This window comes from Lithobates pipiens, unplaced genomic scaffold (genome assembly GCF_037356315.1).
Source record: "Lithobates pipiens isolate NorthernLeopardFrog02 unplaced genomic scaffold, aLitPip1_a1.2 Scaffold_28, whole genome shotgun sequence".
Lineage (NCBI taxonomy): Eukaryota > Metazoa > Chordata > Amphibia > Anura > Ranidae > Lithobates > Lithobates pipiens.
The window spans coordinates 20,344,144-20,366,030 of record NW_027507789.1 but is presented as its reverse complement, the minus strand read 5'-3'; the positions used below and the strand labels follow the sequence as shown (position 1 = coordinate 20,366,030).

General features: G+C 44.1%; 1 protein-coding gene across 1 annotated transcript in view; it reads left to right on the top strand.

Annotated features, from left to right (window-relative positions):
* Positions 1–578: 578 nt before the first annotated feature.
* Positions 579–21,887, top strand: part of PYCR1 (pyrroline-5-carboxylate reductase 1) — a 24,766-nt gene continuing 3,457 nt past the window's right edge. Inside the window, exons 1-5 of the mRNA XM_077458869.1 lie at positions 579–767; positions 13,537–13,671; positions 13,866–13,936; positions 18,986–19,165; positions 20,839–21,060. Of these exons, the coding sequence (XP_077314995.1) occupies positions 13,605–13,671; positions 13,866–13,936; positions 18,986–19,165; positions 20,839–21,060 (540 nt within the window). The 5' untranslated portion in view covers positions 579–767; positions 13,537–13,604. The remainder of the gene's footprint in view (positions 768–13,536; positions 13,672–13,865; positions 13,937–18,985; positions 19,166–20,838; positions 21,061–21,887) is intronic.

The window sequence follows — 21,887 nt, the reverse complement described above, 5'->3', positions numbered from 1 at the left end:
TGTTCACTGTACTTATTATTATTAATTATTATTATTGATTTATATAGCGCCAACAGTTTACACATCGCTTTACAATGTATAGGGGGGACAACACAATTACAGTACAATACAAAAGGTACAGGAGGGCCCGGCTCATAGAGCTTACACTCTAAAGGGAGGGGGTGGTGGTACAAAAGGTATTACTGTAATGTTTAGCGCTCTGAATCCCTCTAACAAAAGTATTCTCATTTTGCAGCAATTTGATGCGCTGAGTCTGAAGCCTGGGAATTGCTACAAAGCAAACCGGGCAGACTCCGCCCCCTTGCAATCTACTACAGCGGGCCCGCCCCCTTCCAAACTACTACAGCCAGCAGCCACAAGGCGAAAGAGGCGGGGTCGGGAGACTAAAATAAATGTAAGTGGCTCACTCAGCCTGACGATTGGTGAAGGGCGTGGCTTCTACTATAGCTAGCCACGCGGACAAGCGTGTTGGCAAACCGACAGCGGCTGAGGGCGTGCCAAGGAGGCGAGATGAAATAGAATAGGCGGGGTTTGAGGCTGCGCTGTCCAGCAGCTGCCCCTATAGCATGCAAAGGGCGGGGCTTGATAACACTGTGTAGCGAGTCGCTTTCCTGTATCGTCGCGTGGGGGCGTGGTTTCTTCTGTGCACCCGGTAATTCGGTACTGACATCGTGTATTGCCGGGCGAGAGGAGCATCAGTGGGGGACGGAGGACAGACCGGAGCGGAGGAAGGAGAAGAGCGGATCGGTGGGCGGAGGTGACAGCAGGTGAGCTGATGACACGTGTCACATGTGTTACATCATCCTCATCCCCCCTGACATCACACCGGATACTTTACCATCTCATCCCACAATAATCATCACATTGTATCTTCTTCTAGAGAAATACAAATGACAGCAGTATTACACCCCAAACCGGGAATGTCATATATTTCCAATCATTAGATGTGGTGGCTGCATTAGTTTTTCCTTTTTTTTTTTTTTGGCTCCCCCCCCCCTCTGTTTTCACCTGGTGATCTGGCCAGTAACAGGCCTCCTGTTTTAGAGAACCCCTCCCCCTCCACTCTGTATGAAGGAGCACAGGAGGATAAGAACAGGTCGCACTGGATACTTTATTACCAGCTTATCCCAGAACGGTCACATTCTATCTTCTTCTATAGAAATACAAATCACATTAAAGTGGTTGTAAACCGTTTACTACTACTTTTTACTACAGGCAAGCCTATAATAAGGCTTACCTGTAGCTACCCTGGATATCTCCTAAACCTGCACGGTTTAGGAGATATCCCCTGTATTTGCACGTGCCGATGGCATGCGGCACATGCGCACTTAAGCGAACGGACACAACGGCACGTACGTGGTGCCGTTGCTTCCGTTAGGTTGCTGTTACCGGTGGCTCCAGCTGATCACGGAGCCGGATACCTGGAAGACTGTGACATCATCGCGGCTCCAGCGAATCACGGAGCTGCGATACGCGGAAGTACCACCCCCCCCGTGAGCGGTGTCGGCCGCCGGAGCGGTGAGCGAGGACAGCTGCAGGGGGGCTTGGATCTCAGGTAAGTAATTCATAATGAGCTAGTGCACTATGCATACTAGCTCATTATGCCTTTTGTCTTGCAGGTTTTTTTTTTTTTTTGGGGGGGGGGGGGGGGGTTACAACCACATTAAAGGGGTTGTAAATGTAAAAAAAAAATTCACCTTAATGCATTCTATGCATTAAGGTGAAAAACATCCGACAATGCCGAGCCCCACCCGTTTTACTTACCTGACCCCTCGAAAGTCCCGCGCTCAACATCCTCTTTGCCGCTCAGCGTGGCCATTGATTGGTTACAGTGGATGGATTGAAAGCAGCACAGCCATTGGCTCGCTCTGCTGTCAATCACATCCAATAAAGTGGGGGGCGGGGCTGAGTGATACAGTGAACGACTATGGCCGCCGGCTGTATCGCAGGAGTGCGCCCGCAAGCACTCCACACTATGCGAGGAAGCTCGCATGAACGGGAGAAGTCCTTGCGGGGGGGGGGGGGGGAGAGCCAAGCCAGCCACCGAGGGACCCCAGAAGAGCAGGTTCGGGGCCACTCTGTGCAAAACGAGCTTAAAAAAATAAATAAAAAATTACCTTTACAACCACTTTAAGCCCTGGTTTACATTTGGAGCGATTTGACATGTAGACATCGGGCGCAGGCGCACTGAGCGAGCCGTTTCTAACAGCTATCATGCCGTTAGTGGCAGCCCCAGCGTGCATGCGCTTGAGTGAGATCATCGCGGCTCCAGCCAGTCACAGTGCCAGAGCCACGATACCCTGAAGTAGCTCCGGGATTGATGGCGGCATCGGAGGAGGCGAACGAGGGCCGATGCGGTGGCTTCAAACTCAGGTAAGTAATTCATAATGAGCTAACATTCTATGTATACTAGCTCATTATGCCTTTGTCTTGCAGGGTGTATTATTATTATTATTATTATTATTATTATATATATTTTTTTAAGAGGCTTTACTTCCTCTTTAATAGTGGTTTTGTGTGTTATCTATGCATTCAAAAAAGCATTTTGCCTTACCTAGGATTTTCGTGCTGCAAGTAAAGCCTGCAGAAATGTTTCCTGTACTTTTTACGAAGTGATAGGGGAGTTGTTTAACCACTTCCATACCGGGCACTGACACACCTTCCTGCCCAAGCAAATGTTCAGCTTTCTGCACTGTCTCTGTTTAAATGACAATTGCGCGGTCATGCTACACTGTACCCAAACAGGATTTTTAGCATTTTGTTCCCACAAACAGAGCTTTCTTTTGGTGGTATTTGATCACCTCTGTGGTTTTTATTTTTTTGCTAAACAAATAAAAAAAAAAAAGACATAACATTTTGAAAAAAAAATATGTTTTGTTTATGAAATTTTTGTAAATAAGTACGTTTTCTCCTTCACTGATAAGGTGGCACTGATATGCGGCACTGGTAGGTGGCACTGACATGCAGCACTGATGGGCATTGATAGGCAGCACTGATGGGAACTGAAAGGCTGCAGATGGGTACTTATGGGTGGTACTGATAGGCAGCACTGATGGGCATTGATACGTTACACTGATATGCGGAACTGAGGGGCATCCCTGGTGGCACTGACAGTGGTAGGCATTGTAATTGGGCACTGATTGACAGCTGCCTGGGCATTGATTGGCAGCTGCCTTGTCACAGATTTGCATTTCCCTGGTGGTCCTGGGGGGGCTGCACTCATAAACAATCAGCACAGACACCCCCCCCCCCTTCAGGAGAGCCGCCAATTGGCTCTTCTAACTTTCGTATGACAGACACGAGTAGAGAAAAGGCTGATCAACGACTCTTCCTGTTTACATTGTGAGGCTCTTTACCGAGATCAGTATAGCGGTGTGTCAGACTGACACACTGCACCATTGATCGCTGCGATGCGCACCCCCCATGGCCCACAGGCGCGCAGCGGCTGTTATCCTGCAGGATGTCGTATGACGCCCAGTCAGGATAACTGAACCACCGCCCGGCCGTCATAATGCTATAGGCCGGGGCGGGAAGTGGCTAATGACCCAGGTCATTCAGGGGTGCCCAATACCTTGTATGAAGTAGGCAGGTGAGTGCCGTTGAATGGTATTTTTAATGGAAAGATTGCATCAACTTTAAGCAATTTTAATAGCAATCATTTAATGAAATACACTTGATGCAATATTTCAATTAAACATAAGTTATTTTTTTTTTTTTTTTTTTGTGCCCATTTAACATCGATTGGTAATCTGACTGTCTGCAGAAGTGTTTCCTGTGCGTTTTTGAAGCCGAGAGGCAAAACAGCGTCTGCAACATGGGACCTAAAAAGCCATCTGGTCGGGAGGGTACTAGTCGAGCCTCATGGGATAGAGAGGTTTCTCATGTCTCGTGGGGTAGACAGGATTCTCTCTTCCATATATCTACGCCTCACCTGTGAAAAACCGGAGGGGGACTCACCAATGTTCCTCGTGTGGAGGGGAGACATCCCTTCCCTCTCGGAGGAGGAGTGGGAATCGGCCCTTCAGAGTTACCTCCCTGGGGTAATCTCTGCGAGGGATAGGTTTATTCAATTAAAATTTTTGCATAGGGCCTACTACACCCCTCAACGCCTGGCCAGGATCTATCCCGCCCAGACCGAACTTTGCCCTAAGTGCCAACGGGCAGTAGGTACATTCTATCATGTTACTTGGGAATGCTCAATCATCCAGGATTATTGGCAAGAAATACTGGTGGGAATTAACGCAGTCACTGGCCTCGCAGTGTCCATGGATCCGAAGGTGCTTCTCCTTGGAGTCACGGATACTGTGGTGCAGGCTACATATAAGAGGCTCCTACTCTTTTATTTATGTTTCTATGCTAGGAAAGTGCTTTTGCAGAGGTGGAAGGATTCTTCTCCCCCTACGGTGTCCCAGTGGCACTCGATGGTGGACTCGGTGCTGCCACTTTATAAGCTCACATATATGGGGCGGAAATGCCCCAAGAAGTTTGGCGGCATCTGGGATCCATGGTTGAGTGCTCGCTCTCTTACGGTTTAATTTGTGTTACTTCTCCTGTCCCCTGCTTGTGATCACTAGGATTGGAGGTCTGAATTCTGTAACCGACTGTGCTTGTATTGAGATCTGTGCATAAGTTGTATTGATAACTTGTTTTGATCAATAAAAACGTTTCTGTTAAAAAAAAAAGCCATCTGGTAGTGCATTTAGAAAGCAGAAAAGAGAAAACAAATATTGCTTCTTTATCTGGAGGTCTTAATAACTGGCTGCACCCAAACAACGAGGGATATGCTAGTGGTTGTAATACAAATGCAGACCGGGGTGATCAACATCCTTTAACAGAAAAAAAGCGAGCAACTGTCAGAGCCATGAAGCTGAACATTTTTTTTCACAGAACCTATAGGAAACGAATATGAGTCCGTGATCTCACAGGTCGAAGACTTCGCTGTGGCTTCTTCTTCATGCACTTCTACAAAGACAAAGAGCAGTGAGCCTGTGATAGGTGGGATTGACGAAGAACAAGATTTGAATGACGAAGAACAAGATTTGAATGACGACCATAACTGAGTACAACTAAAAGTGATTGTTTATGAAGCAGAAGAAGAAGTGGCTGGGAATACCTAAGATCTCTGATAGTGTTCGTACACAGCTTGCTGTTGACCATGGCCCTGAAACAGTCGATATAACCAAATTTACATTTCCAACCTCAGATGATAGAAGACATCTTGACGCCCAATGGTTTTATAAGATTCTTAAAAATGGGGAACGTGTCCGAAGACAATGGATGATTTACAGCCAATCTAAAGATGCTCTTTTTTTTGTTTTCCATGTCTACTTTTTCCCAAGAGCCCAAAACTCCACAGTTTTTTTTTCTGACTTTGACAAAGGTTTTCAGGATTGGAAACTCTTAAAGAGTAAGTAAAGGCAAAAAAAAAAAAAACACACCCTATAAGGCAAAGGCATAATGAGCTAGTATGCATAGCATACTAGCTCATTATGAATAACTTACCTGAGAACGAAGCCCCTGAAGCGGTCCCCCGTCTTCCTCTTCGCCGCTGCCATGTATCCCGGACCGACTTCCGGGTCTCGCTGCTCCGGCGACTGTGATTCGATCTGCGATCTGCGGCCTGCCCATTGCGCCTGCACGCCGCTGTCTACGGCGCATGCGTCGTAGACAGCGGTGGCAGTCTTCGGGTAAATATCTCCTAAACCGTATAGGTTTAGGAGATATTTCTTGGACCTACAGGTAAGCCTTAATCTAGGCTTACCTGTAGGTCAAATTTGGTTGTAAGGGATTACAACCACTTTAAATCCCTCTCTTCAAATTCATGAAAACTCATCCCATCACAGAGATTGCTACATGACATGGAAAGACTTTGAAAGGAGATTAAAAATTGGTCAAACCGTGGAGGCTGAAACACAAAGTGGACTTCAAAAAGGAGAAATGGCGCAATATTTTAAAAGTTGTCGTTGAAGTTGTTTTGTTTTGTACCAAAAACAATTTTGGCATTTCGTGGAAGCGGCTCAAAGGGAATCGCAGGGGAGCCTGAACGCGGTATATTCCTCGGTACCTTGGAATTGTTAAGCCATTATCACCCTCAGCTAGCAGCTCACATGACCTACGTGAAAGAAAGTAAACACTCTGCCAGTTATTTTTCACCAAAAATTCAAAATGAGTTAATTGTGTTAATAGCCAGATAAGTAAAAGAGGAGATACTGAAAAAAATTAAAGCGGCAAAATATTTTTCTATCATGTTTGACTGCACCCCAGATAGTGCTCGGATGGAGCAGATGAGTCAAGTTATACGGTTTGTAGACCTCTCAGGTGGCCTTGGTCAAATTTGAGGAAAGTTTCTTTGATTTTATTAATACGGATAGGAAAAGGCCTTTCGAATACAATTATATTAAAACTGCAGGCAGATGGTCTGAAAATCGATGACTGCCATGGTCAAGCATACGATAACGGGAGCAATATGGCTGGAAAATATAGCGGCGTACAAGCAAGATTGTCTCAGGTTAATTAATTGTCACGATCTATACCCTGTGCTGCCCACAGTTTAAATCTTGTTGGCTCCAATGCTGCAGGTGTTTCACCGATGATGTTAACATTCTTTGGAACTGTACAGCAAATCTTCCAATTTTTCAGTGGTTCCTCAGGAAGATGGCAAGTTTTAATGCAGAAACTTGAAGTTTTATTCAGAACAGTGATTCTCAACCAGGGTTCCTCCAGAGGTTGCTAGGGGGTTCCTTCAGCATTGGGCCATTTCTGCCTCTCAGATAAGTTACCATTGATCTTTTCAGCTATCTGTAAGGAGGTAATTCTTCCCAATGACCACAAGTGTGAGGACCATTCTTCCCACTGACCATCACATTAATGTATCATGAGTTGTAGATTTCTAATTTTTTAGCAGGGGTTCCCCCAGACCGGAGAACTATTTCAAGGGTTCCTCTATGTTGAGAGAGGCTGATTTAGAAGGTCACAGTGCTACGAGGTGGTCATCCAAACGGAGAGCAATTAGCGCCCTAAAAAAGTCTGTAAAATAAGTTTTTTAGGACATGACTGATGGCACAAATTATGAGGAAACGGCTTTTGGAGCACAAACTTTGATGAGACAAATAGACTTCAGATTTCTCTGCCTTCTTCACATATGGGAAAGAATACTGTGTTGCATTGACGAGGTCAACCAGTCTCTTCAAAGCAAGGCTGCTTCTCTTGATGTAGCAAACAAAATGTTAACGGGTCTCACAGAATCATTGCAGAAAATGCGAGATGGTGGAACAGAACCAGGCATGACGTTTGCCAAAGAGAAATCCCCAGAAATGGAATTCGAATGCGACTTTTCTAACGTGAGGGTGAAGAAAGTGAAATTGTTTCATGACAGTGCTTCTGACAAAGACCCCTATCTTTCCCCTGAACGAAGCTTTAGAAGAGAAATAAATACAGTTTACGACAGAATTTTAACCGAAAAGAAGTCACGATATGAGGTCATGTCGGCTATATCTTCAGAATTTTCCTTTTTTGTGGGGTAATAACTTGAAGAATCTGAGTTTCAGTGAGCTGAAAAAAACATGCCACCGACTTTGGACTTCGCTACTCGTCAGACGTAGACATCATGGAGCTGGGTCTGGTCAAGGAATTGGAGTCAGCAACTCCCATGGATTTATTAAAGTGTATACAAGAGTACTCTCTGGGTGATATCTATCCAAACATCAAAATGGCACTTCGAATTTATTTAACCACTTCAATACCGGGCACTTAAACACCTTCCTGCCCAGACCAATTTTGAGCTTTCAGCGCTGTCGCACTTTGAATTACAATTGCGCGGTCATGCTACACCGTACCCAAATGAAATTTTTTATCATTTTTTTTTTTTCCCACCGAATTATTATTATTATTATTTTTTTTTTTTTTTCAGTTTCAAAACTTTGTAAATAAGTACGTTTTCTCCTTCACTGATAAGGCGGCACTGATGGGCACCAATGAAGTGGCACTGATGAGGTGGCATTGATGGACACGGATGGGCGACACGGATGGACACTGATAGGTGGCACAAATTGGCACTGATAGCTGGCACGGATTGGCATGGATAGGCGGCACAGATGGGCATGGGTGGGCACTCATAGGCGGCACAGGTGGGCACTCATAGGCGGCATTGGTGTTATACTGTACTAATGAATGCCAATCAGTGCCAAACAATGCATGCCAATCAGTGATGCCCATTGTGGGCACTGACATCCATTATGGGCACTGATTGGCATCCATTGTGCTGACTGGCATCCCTGGTGGTCTAGGGAGGCGTGGCGTCCCTGGTGGTCCAGTGTGGGCATCCTCGGGGGGGGCTGTTCTGATAATCGATCAGCACAGACCCCCCCCTGTCAGAGGAGCAGCCGATCGGCTCTCCTCTACTCGCGTCTGACAGACGCGAGTGAGGAAAAGCCGATCACCGGCTCTTCCCATTTACACTGTGATCAGCCGTGATTGGACACGGCTGATCACGTGGTAAAGAGTCTCCGTCTGAGACTCTTTACCGAGATTGTAGTTGCCGGGTGTCAGACTGACACCCCGCAACAACGATCGCCGCGATGCGTCATATGATGTCCGGTCAGGATTATGAAACCACTTTGCCACCGTCAATTTGTAATAGGGCGGGCGGCAAGTGGTTAACCTTACCAGTGACCGTGGCGTCTTGTGAACGCAGCTGTAGCAAACTCAAGTTAATAAAGAATTATCTACGTTCTACGATGAGCCAGGAAAGATTAACCAGCCTTGCCTTATTATCAATCGAACATAAAATGGTTTCAAAGATTAATGTAGACGCCATAGTAGAAGCCAAGCTAAGCATAATATTAATACAGATTCTTATCTTTTATTATATTTAGCACCTTTAAAAAATTTAAAATCAGTTATATTACAAAAAATTATATAAAACCTATTACGGTTTATAAGGTTTTATATTTCATCTGAATGTGATACCACGTTAATCGTAAATCTCATCTGACTACTATGCTTATATGCAATATCATTATTTTATTTTATTTTTTTCAAAAGTCAAAACCATTGAAAAGGGACCATGTATAGCCTTTAACGGATATGCAGACGATTAAAAAAAATAAAAGGAAATTGATGTAAAAAAACAACTGAAATTATAACTCTTTAATGAAGGGGGGAAGGGGGCGCCGATACAGATTCTCGCCAAGGGTGCTGGAGACCCGAGGTACGCCTCTGCACCAGACTGACTGACTGGGCAGAGCTGCCAAACTTTTGGTAGGTATAACATCTCATGAATTTATATTTCAACTGTCAATACAGCTACATTGCATCAGGAAAGTATTCACAGCGCTTCACTTTTTCCACATTTTTGTTATGTTACAGCCTTATTCCAAAATGGATTAAATTCATTATTTTTCTCAAAATTCTACAAACAATACCCCATAATGACAACGTGAAAGAAGTTTGTTTTGAAGTCTTTGCAAATTTATTAAAAGCGAAAAATGAAATTCCCATATACAGAAGTTTTCACAGACTTTGCTCACTACTTTGGTGAAGCACCTTTTGGCACCAATTGCAGCCTCAAGTCTTTTGGAGTCCTGTGCTACAAGCACGGCACACATATTTTTGGGCAGTTTCTCCTATCCTTATTTGCAGGACCTCTCAAGCTCAATCGGGTTGGATGGGGAGTGTCGGTGCACAGCCATTTTCAGATCTCTCCAGAGATATTCAAGTCTGGGCTCTGGCTGGGCCACTCAAGGACATTCACAGAGTTGTCCCGTAGCCAATCCTTTGTTATCTTGGCTGTGTGCCTAGGGTTGTTGTCCTGTTGGAAGATAAACCTTCGTACCAGTCTGAGGTCCAGAGTGCTCTGGAACAGGTTTTCATCAAGAATGTCTGTCTCTGCTGCATTCATCTTTCCCTCGATTCTGACTAGTCTGCTAGTTCCTGCCACTGAAAAACATCCCAACAGCATGATGCTCCCACCACCATGCTTCACTGTAGGGATGATATTGGCCAGGTGATGAGCGGTGCCTGGTTTCCTCCAGACATGACGCTTGCCATTCAGGCCAAACAGTTCAATCTTTGTTTCATCAGACCGGAGAATTTTGTTTCTCATGGTCTGGGAGTCCTTCGAGTGCCTTTTTGGCAAACTCCAGGCGGGCTGTCATGTGCCTTTTTTACTGAGGAGTGATTTCCGTCTGGCCACTCTACCATACAGGCCTGATTGGTGGAGTGCTGCAGAGATGGTGGTTCTTCTAGAAGGTTCTCCTCTCTCCACGGAGAAATGCCGGAGCTCTGTCAGACTGACCATCGTGTTTTTGGTCACATCCTTGACTAAGGCCCTTCTCCCCTAATCGCTCACTTTGGCTGGGCAGCCCACTCTAGGAGGAGCCCTGGTGGTTCCAAACTTCTTCCATTTACAGATGATGGAGGCCACTGTGCTCATTGAGACCTTCAATGATGCAGAAATGTTTCTGTGCCTTCATACTATCATGTCTCGGATGTCTACAGACAATTCCTTGGACCTCATGGCTTGGTTTGTGCTCTGACATGCACTGATGACTGTGGAACCTTTATATAGACAGTTGTTTGTGCCTTTCCAAATCATGTCCAATCAACTGAATTTACCACAGGTGGGCTCCAATCATGTTGTGGAAACAGGATGCTCAATTTTGAGTGTCATGGCAAAGGATGTGAATACTTATATACTGGAGATTTTTATTTTATACATTTTGCAAAGATTTCAAACATACTTATTTCACGTTGTCCTTATGGGGTATTATTTGTAGAATTTTGAGGAAAATGGTGAATTTAATACAGTTTGGAATAAGGCTGTAACATAACAAAATGTGGAAAAAGTGAAGCGCTGTGAATACTTTCCGGATGCACTGTATATACCATGTCGGCTACTGTTGCTGATTTTTATTATTATAAAAAAAAATTTTTTTTTTGTCTTTTGTTTTTTTGCTCCGGAGCGGTCATCCCCATCCTGACTTTATCACTTTGCAAGTTTTTGACAAGTCTTCAGCCAGTAAAACCTCAGTTCTCCTAATGGGTACAAGTTTTGTTCCAGTAACTCGCTAAACCCTGAAGGAAGGATACACATGACATCTCTGTAGCTTCAGAAACCTTATTAATTGGAAATCCCATATTTCTGTCTTGACAGGTTCTCTTTAAATTGAGTCTATCCCCTGTGTCAGGAGTGTTAGTCCCAGACCAAGCATTATTCTTCCCTGCTGGCAGGCGGTGTGTATATAACCCTCATTTAGATCCCTGACCTCATCTGCACTTGGAAAGTGCTGTGTGTGCCTTTCCAGTAGGTTTGCATGCGGCATGCATGCACGGTCTGTGTGTATTCAGTGGGAAGAGGGGGGGGGGTCACTTGTGCACTCCTAACCTCTCTAATTCAGGTGGCCAAATGGAAGGGATTTTATGCAGGGAGATCTGTTACCTGAGACTGGGTTTTCCGGTGTTTTTATGCCAGCCAAGGCTTCGATCTGGTAAAGTTGCATCATGCAGACTGTGTGCAGAAATGAATGGAATAGTCCATCTTATGCAAGATGGGGGGGGGGGGGGGGGGGTTAGCACCAATACTGGATATAATTTTTTATATATATAATATAAATTTAATATTATATGCATCTCGGTCAGAATCTGCATTGCATAGAGAAGCACAGGAAACCAGTGATGACATCATTGCTCAAACCAGCTACTGCTAAAGGTCACTGTGCCAGTTCAGTGTTCCATAGCCATTATTATTACTTGAGCCTGCATCAGGGTGGATACAAATCAATGATTTAAAAAAAAAAAAATCAGCTCAGGCTTTCACACTGGAGTGAATGGAGCTGTTTTTTTTCAGGCGCTATACAGTCGCTATTTTTAGCGATGTAGCGCCTGAACAAAAAACGCTGGCAATGTGAAACGGGTGTTAAGCTTTGACAATAAAACCTGGAAGCTGACCCCCCGGTATGGTGTATGTACACACTTGCATTGTTCCAAGCCCATAGTATGTATCCAATAGGGATCATGCCCGGACTCCAGCTTTAATTGGTTAATCTTTTTTACATTTACATATTTGCATTTGTGGTTTCTTCCATGAGATGAAGTCGTGTTCCTGTGCAAAGCGACACACGGGTCTATTTGCTCTGTACAGTCAGGTTATGTTTGTTGAGGATCTCTCTGTGTACTCTCCTGTTTAAAGGTGTCTGTGGTCTGATGATTTTTTTTTTTATATCTTGTTGGTTTGATGATGGATGTCTAAAGTTGGCATAGCTTACCGCCATGGTAAGTAAATGTGGCCAAAGTTTGCACATACCTGACCATCCCACCTGTAAATAATTCAGTTCAGGTGTTCCGGTGAAGGGAGCTGGTAATGCTACAAATACAAATTTATTTTAGACCAGCGGGGACAGGTTTGTGGCCAGGACTGGTAGAAAATGCCCCAGCATCAGTAGGAGTAAACCATACCTGAAGTTTGATGGTGAGTGGTAGTTAAAAAAAAAATAAATAAAAAAGACATGGCGCCATGGTTAGTGGGAGAAATAGTACCCCATCATTGGTGTCAGTGGGAGAAATGGTGCTCTATCATTAGTGGGAGGAATGGCGCCCCGTCATTGGTGCCAGCGGGAGGAATGGCGCCCCGTCATTGGTGCCAGCGGGAGGAATGGCGCCCCGTCATTGGTGCCAGCGGGAGGAATGGCGCCCCGTCAGTGGTGCCAGCGGGAGGAATGGTGCCCCGTCAGTGGTGCCAGCGGGAGGAATGGTGCCCCGTCATTGGTGCCAGTGGGAGGAATAGTGCCTTCTTATTGGTATTACTGGGAGGCATAGTGCCCCACCAATGGTGTCAGTGAGAGGAATATTGCCTTGTATCGGTTGGAAGAATAGTGCTGAAGGGCCGGATAGAGGCTAGCAAAGGGCCACAGTATGGCAACCACTGTTTTAGTCAATTGTGCTCTTCCAGGCTTGTGGCAATAGTTTGAGGATGGTCCTTGTTTGTTCCACCATGCATGTGCTCCCATGCACAAAGTCTGCTCCATAAAGACATGGTTTGATGAGTCTTGTGTGGAGGAACTCAACTGGCCTGCCACCAAGCCCTGACCTTAACCCTACTGAACACCTTTGAGATGAATGTCAATTGTAAGCTGCCAGATCTTCACTTTAGTACCTGACCTCAGAAATGTTATTTTTGGCAGAGTAGGCGCAGGTTCTTAAAGCTACGAGAGGGATGGGGACAACTCCATACTTATACCTATGGTTTGCAATGGCACGTCCAACAAGCATATATATATATATATATATATATATATATATATATATATATATATATATATATATATATATATATATATATATATATATATATATATATAATATGATGCTCGGTATACTTTTTTTGGCCATATAATGTATATAAAGGTTTTACAGTTGAATGCGAAAAGTGTAATTTTGAATCCATTGCTTGATGGGGCCCCACCTGTGTCAACACCCCTTCTGACAGGTCCTCATTAAATTTATTTTTTATTATTATTTATTTATTTTTATATTTTTCAGGGACAGGTGTTATCGTGATTTGTCTCTCCTTTCTAACTTTGCGGATTTCACCGTGACCAAGAAGCATCATGAGCGTTGGATTTATCGGAGCGGGCCAGCTCACTTATGCCCTTGTGAGGGGCTTCACCGCTGCAGGTAATGTTTTCCTTGGTTTAGCAGAATTTTAATAAAGAGTTGGGATCATTTACCCACATCTAGATTTCATCTAAAAGCTGGTTTGTGATTGCTTGCAAATGGCTACTGTTGTGGTTTTTTTTTTTTTTTTTTTTTTTCCCCACTTGGCATGCATCTGCACAGGGTTCTAATACCAATCCCACCTTATTTTGCAGGGGTGCTGGCAGCACACAAAATCACAGCGAGTTCCCCTGACACTGATCTGCCCACTGTATCTGGACTAAGGGTAAGATATTATTATTATTATTATTATTATTATTATTATTATTATATATATATATTTTTTTTTTTTAAGATATTCTTTCATAGTGCATATCGATTGATTTGTTAAAGGAGAAACTGTCATTAGTAAGCTAACCTTTGGGCTGCACAGCCCTTAGTTTGTCTGCTTGTTATTACAGTGCTTTGAAAAAGCATCCATACCCTTTTACATTTTACCCATTTTTCTCTTGTTACAACCAAAAACTTCAATGTATTTTATTGCGAACCTATGTGACACGCCAACACAAAGTTGCACATAATTGTGAAGTGGGGAAAAATATAAGTGGTTTTCAAAATTGTTCACAAATATCTGAAAAGTGTGGCATACATTTGTATTCAGCCCCCTTTACTCTGATACCCCTAACTATAACATCTAGTGGGACCAATTTCCTTCAGAAGTCACCTAATTAGTAAACGGTACACCTGTGTAATTTTAATCTCAGTATAAATACAGCTGCTCTTTGAAGCCCACAGAAGTTTGTTAGAGAAGCTTAGTGGACAGACAGCATCATGAAGGCCAAGGAACACACCAGACAGGTCAGGGATAAAGTTGTGTAGAAGTTTAAAGCAGGGTTGGGTTATAAAAATAAATAAAAAATGCCAATCTTTGAGCATCTTATGGAGCACTGTTCAGAGAATGTAAATAGTATGGCACAACTGTAAACCTACCAAGACATGGCTGTCCACCTAAACTGACAGGCCAGGCAAGGAGAGCATTAATTATGTTGTTATGGGGGATTTTAATTGTCCAGACATAGACTGGGCAGAGGGAACCATGCATTCGTCTAAAGCTCGCCAGTTGCTAAATGTCTTGCAGGGAAATTTCCTGGGTCAGATGGTAGACGCACCAACTAGAAATAAAGCTTTACTAGACCTACTGATTACCAACAATTCAGGGTGGAAGGCGCGTGATCTAACGCATGGGTCAAAATGATAATGTTTATTCTTAGACAAAGTAGAGGAGTACAAAGAAGCTACTATGTATTCATGGAAACAAGGTTACAAAATATTAAAGCGGGAGTCTGCCGTGTTTTTTTTTTTTTTTTTTTTTTTTTTTTTAAAAGCCAGCAGCTACAAATACTGCAGCTGCTGACTTTTAAAATAGTGACACTTACCTGTCCAGCGCGCCCGCGATGTCGGCACCCGAAGCCGATCTCTCGATCGTCTCTCGGGTGCTGCCGCCGCCATCTTGAGTATGGGAATCAGGAAGTGGAGCCTTTCGGCTTCATTTCCCGGTTCCCTACTGCGCATGCGCGAGTCGCGCTGCGCAATAAGGATGGTCCCCGCTGTCTCTGGGATCCGTGTGTTTCCCAGCAGGCAGTGGGGGACCTTCGGAAAGGGGCGTAGATTCTGCGGAAAGGTGCATACCTTCTTCAGAATCTACGCCGGAAGTGGGTGCAGATACCTGTACTGTACAGGTACCTGCACCCCCCCTCCCCCCTGAAAGGTGCCAATTGTGAAGCCGGGGGGGGGGGGGGGGAGGGTTCCAATGAGCGGAAGGTCCACTTTAGGGTGAACCTCCGCTTTAATTTAAAAGAAATTATGCCCATACACGGGCAAATGCCCAATGGTAGGCTAACGCGTTTTGAGGTGTTCCCTCTTCATCAGAGCCTTGGAAAGAAAAAAGAAATTCTGTATAATGTGGTAGACATACATAGAGAGGAGAGGCTGATTGGGGGGTGTATCACATGATGGGTGATGTATTCTCCTTTACTCTAAAAGTATCCACATCCCAACGCCCTAGATAAGATTAATACCAAATGTATATCTAAGGTTGTAGTAGAAAAGACACATATATTTTATACTTTAATTATACGTCTCTTGTCTGTAATAATAATCTATAATTCCATCACCCTTCTTTTTTTTTTTATATGTGGGTTTATATAGGTTTTAGGAATCATTGAGATAAAGGCATGAAGGGACTCCGATTGGAAAAGCACTCAGTTACAGAAGTCATTAAAGACTTTGCAGAATATGGGTGAAAGGAGATCGGGGAAGTATTTGTAATAGGTAGCAGAAAAGCCATCTGGTCTTTTTTTTGTAGCTTCAGAATTGGTAGAGGAAGTCCTATCACAAGATAGGCGAGATAGACGTGTCAGTGGCTTGGTGCCAGGAATATGTGGGGTAGGGAAATCTTAGGATAAAAGGTGTCTGCCGCTGTCTTGGGGAAAACTGGGCGGCACAGTGGCATAGTGGTGAGCACTCTCACCTAGCAGTAAAAAGGGTCGCTGGTTCGAATCCGAACTACGACACTACCTGCCTGGAGTTTGCATGTTCTCTCTGTGCCTGCGTGGGTTTCCCTCGGGTACTCCGGTTTCCTCCCACACTCCAAAGACATGCAGGTAGGTTAATTGGCTTCTGTCCAAAATTGGCCCTAGTATATGAATGGGGACCTTGGATTGTGGGCTCCTTGAGGGTAAGGACCGATGTGAGTGTGCAATGTATAGGGATAGGGACAATTGTAGAAACTCACTCAGGTTGAACTGGATGGACTGGTGTCTTTATTAAACCTTACTAACTATGTAACTATGTAACCTCCTTGGCGCTATAAAGCTCAGCTCAGTGTTTAGTCTAGATGCCAGTAAAGAGTTTTGTTAGTCTTCTTTAAGGTAGAAAATTGTTTCATACACCTCAAGGCTTTTTTGACTTGGTCTACCAGAAGGAGATTCAAACTACATTTGGCCTCCTCTAGCACCGGTTTGTTTGGTCTAGACAGGTAAAGTTGAAAAGCTTGTGCCTTATGGAATATTCACGTTCAAGAAGTTTGGTTGGGTGCTCTTTCTTAAGGGAGGAGACCAACTGAATACATTGCTTTGGATGACTGCCTTGTGTGCCTCCCATGAGGGTAAGATCAGAAACATCAAGAGTCTTGTGATTTATATAGTCCAGTGTATGAGAACGAATGAAGTTTTGCAATGGAGCATCAGAGAGGGGTGATTTATTAAGAGACCAAGTGGGGTCCCTGCTGGCCGCCATTAAAGAGGTTAGCGTCGGTGCACAGAATGATCTGACCAGGATATTGGAAATATCTGTATCTCCTGGACAGAGGCTAGCATTGTGTGGAATAAAAAGATATGATCCATGGGGAGGAAGGTGTTATGTAATCCCGGGCGGTGGGGTGATTCTCCCTCCAATAGTGTACCAGCATGATGGGCAAAGAGAGTCCTTCACTGACCTGAATGACTGGAGGAAAAAAGGGAGTCTGATTTGTCCAGAAATGGGAAGAGGGCAGTGTAGGAATCCCCACAGAGAATAAGGGTACCCATTTGGTGGTGCCCAAGAACACCAAGCAAGTGCATGAACAAAGGGATTTGGGATGTATTGGATGCATAATACCTAGGTATGGTTACTTGGTGACCCGTTAGGATAGGGTATTGTCCAGTAGGATCTTTCGCTTCATTGGTGCATGAGAATTGCATAGCTTTTCATAAATCCATCAGGATACTTTTTTGGTCTGGCCATTAGCTTGGTATACGAGGAGAGTAGTGAACACTGAAATATTTGGGGACAGAGGTTTGAGAGAAATGTCTGTCTTGTGGGCAGAGTACAGATGCTTTCATTGATCATAATGAAATAGCACAGCACAATATGTTTGGAGAATTCAGTCCCTTGACATTGAGGGACAGTACTTTATGAGCAGAAAGAATATATAGAAGGAATTTAAGCGGCAAGTTTCACCAGGAGCCAACCCAACCGACTCTGGGGGAAGCGGAGAGGAGGAGGGGGTGAAATAAGGATGAGAGAAGAAGAGAGGCCCAACAATGGTCAGTCTTAATTGAGTGCTCATGCTTGTTGCCGAAAACCAGAGTAATATCTCCAAATTAATGGTACACAAGCCCCAGGAATTGAGGTGCAATGTAGTGGACCAAGGTCCTTTGCCAAGTCATTGGGGGGGTTGCAGAGATGCATCACGGGCTAGGGAAAGTAAAGCATACCGTATCCAGTGAGGACAACATAATGGTTTGATGAGGAACCCAGCAATTATTGAACTTTAAAAATAAATAATCTATATTAACATTCGATATAAGTAAGGAATTCAGTATAATTTTGGTCCATGTTTCCACTTTTCTTGCCTAGACGAGACCCAAACCTACTGGAATACACCCACACTGTGCATCCCAGCAGGTTTTGGGGCTATTTAAATACACTGCCCATGAGCAGTGTAGTGTTGGCTTCTAGGATTCATAAGAGATAGCTGGCCTTCTGATAACATCAGTAAAAAAGATGGAGGCTCAGTAGCCGCTGGTCTTTGGTGGATCGCAAGAAGACAGCGCTGGATTTATTGGGCGGGTGAGTATGTGATTATAGCTCTACCCAACAGACAAGGTAAGAGGCATTAGGATCAAAATTATTGTGAAGTTTCTCTTTAATGGCCATTATTTTTTCACTGGCTTTGAACGCCATAAGTATTAGTCTGCAGAATTAAACCTTCTTGATTAAATGAGGTTACTGCAAGGAATGGAACAGATCTATGCAGATCAGGAATGCAGCTTTTTGATATATATATATATATATATATATATATATATATATTTTATCCTTTTTGCTTGTTGTTTGCTCAAATCTATATACGGTAACTCTAATCATTGCTGATAAAACCATTAAACTCCAGACAGCGTTGTTAATTCCAGATTAATCTATTGTTTGTTTATTGGTGCAGTAAACTGAATAGATATTGGAGCAATATACAGAGGTCAGGATGAGGTAAGGTGTAATAATGTCTGCGCAAAGTACAAAACACCGGGGTTATTTGGTGCTACTTATTTATATAACTCTCAATTACCATTGCTTCTTATTAAATTAAAATGTTATTGGTATTAAAAGCGGAGAATACAAAAGGTTCGAATTGGTTCTTGAAGTCATGATCCAAGTGCAGTCTGAGGGCACGTCTACCACAGCAGCGGGACCATTTACCAAACTGCTAAATAATTGCTGTTGTCCTGGACTATGCTGAGATAAGCCATTGATGCTCATATAAATGTCTTTGTTTTTTTTGTTTTTGTTTTTTTTTCAGAAACTGGGTATAAATTTCACCACCAGTAACAAGGATACTGTGAAGAACAGTGATGTCCTTTTCCTGGCTGTAAAACCTCCGATCATTCCCTTTGTGCTGGATGAGATTGGCGGTGACATTGAGGACCGTCACACGGTGGTGTCCTGTGCTGCCGGTGTCACTATCGGCTCTATAGAGAAGGTAAAGCAGCTTTAACATGTTGTTGTAGAGAGAGAGAATCACTTTGGGCCTCCTCTGTTTCTTATAGCAGCCTATAGCTTCTTCTAACTGTCTGGATAAAGTTAAAAATTACAGCAGGTTTTGCTTTGCCCTCTTGAGGCTTCAGACTAATGAAGGTGGGAAAACTGTTATGGAGTTGGGTGGACCCACCGTGTCATTGGGGCTGAGGCAGAATAACTGCTAGGACAGATACTAGAGTGGTCCAAATTCTCATGTAGGTGGTTAGAGGAGACAGAGTAGCGGAGTCAACTGATGGTGAGATCAGGTGCTGACAACCCATGCTAAACAGAGTTCCAGACCTGTATACAGAGAAATGACTGACAGTAGCAGAAAAATTGATTATTGATTAGGTTAAGCGTGGACAAACTAAGCACGTATGCAGCTCAGACAACACACATGGGTAATCCAAGGCATGAACAATCGGAGAGAACTCATGAGTAGACAGATGTCCCGGTTAATCAGGCACTTGCTGAATGTCCAGCAGTCTATTTAGACACCCCCCTATTGAAGCAGGTGTGCAACGAAGAGACCTGAGCTGGCAAAGGCTCAAGGCTGATTGTTAGAAAAACATGGACTACTTACAATGGCAAAAGACTCAAAGATCTTGCTCATGGTATAAACAAAATTATCCTGAGTAATGCTATTACAGTTATAAAAAAAAGTTTCATTTGCCAGAGAATCACAGTAGGAAATTTAAATGTATAAACCAATTGCTGAGATGGTGAAGCTGGCATTCCTATGTAAACATTTAGCCATATTTTTTAAGTTCCAGGATAAAGTCTTATCCTTTTTCACTGTTTGAAGCACAACTACGCTGCATCTGAGTACCACAAACCAAGAAAACCTATTCAACTCCTTTTTTACTATTCAAAGCAAACTCGCCCATCAATGTCTCTGTACTTTTTTTATTTTGCAGAGAAATCACTTTGAAAACCAACCCATAGCATTTTTGGCTGTGGCCATCTTGAGTAAGGGCAATCCACCTGTCATTGTCTCAGTGTCAGAAACCATTAAATCAGACCAAGACAGAAGTAAAGTTAAATCGCACTTGTTTAATAATAAAAGTAAATAGCACAAACGTAGTCAAAACATAGCCAGAGTTGAGGAACCGGAACAGATAGTCAGACAAGCCAAACGTCAGGGAGCTGGAGATGAGCGTAGTAAAAATAGCAAGCAGGATCTGGAGCCAGAAGGGATGTCAGCCAAGCAAGTCTTTTAACAGGAATGCAGGAGAGCATCTCTGTGATGTTGACTAAGGTGAAGGCAGAGCTCCTCTGGGCTGGACGGCTTATGTAGGCAGGACTGATGAGCAGGATATCATCAAAAGCTGAGTAACTGGAGAGATAAGAGCTGGCAATTAGCCGACAGCTGAGTGGCCAGCTTAGAGAAGGAAGGGCTGAGCCCAGCCCTGACGCTCGGGCATGGAGTCAGGAGGGTGTGCTTAGCTGAGAAAACCCCTCCTGAAGACTCCTAGGATATGACATTATTTGCCTAGGCCAGAAACCAGGAAGTAACTATTATATACCTTCCTATCTTTTTATACTAATGCTAGCAGCATAAGGATTAAAAATAGTCATTTCTGATTGAGAGAATGAAGTTCCACTTTAAGTCTCAACCTTTTTTTTTTCTTCCAGAAACTGAAAATCTTTCACCCAGCTCCCAGAGTCATCCGCTGCATGACCAACACCCCTGTAATCGTACGTGAAGGGGCCACAGTATATGCTGCAGGCACCCATGCAGAGGAGGAAGACGTAAAGCTGGTGGAGCAGCTGATGCAGAGTGTGGGGTTTTGCACAGAGGTGGAGGAGGATCTCATTGATGCCGTGACTGGATTGAGTGGAAGTGGACCTGCTTACGTAAGTGTGAAGACAGGTGTGGCCTCGTCTATAAGGCTGGGTCCACACCATTGTGAATTGGATACGGGATCCCTGCATCCAATTCACAATGGCAGGAGATTTTGACCGGCTCTCTATGGAGTTGGTTCACATATCTTCGCAGCAGGTCCGATGCGTTTTGCAGAAAAATGCTGTGTCTGTTTCAGGTGGGAATTTAGGCCAAAATTCAAGTCAAGTTCCTCCACCCCAAACATGCTTATCCATGTCTTTCTGGACCTTGCTTTGTGCACTGGTGCACAGTCATGCTGGAACAGGAAGGGGTCCCCAAACTGTTCCCACAAAGTTGGGAGCATGAAATTGTCCAAAATATCTTGGTATGCTGACGGCTTAAGAGCTCCCTTCACTGGAACTAAGGGGCCAAGTCCAACCCCTGAAAAACAGCCCCACACCACAATCCCCTCTCCACCAAATGATTTGGACCAGTGCACAAAGCAAGGTCCATAAAGACATGGATGAGCGAGTTTGGGGTGGAGGAACTTGAGTGGCCTGCACAGAGTCCTGACCTCAACCCGATAGAACACCTTTGGGATGAATTGGAGCAGAGAATGAAGGCCAGGCCTTCCCATCCAACACCAATGATCGGTCCAAGACGGCTCTCGGTCCACACCAATGATCGGTCCAAGACGGCTCTCGGTCCACACCAATGATCGGTCCAAGACGGCTCTCGGTCCACACCAATGATTGGTCCAAGACGGCTCTCGGTCCACACCAATGATTGGTCCAAGACGGCTCTCGGTCCACACCAATGATTGGTCCAAGACGGCTCTCGGTCCACACCAATGATTGGT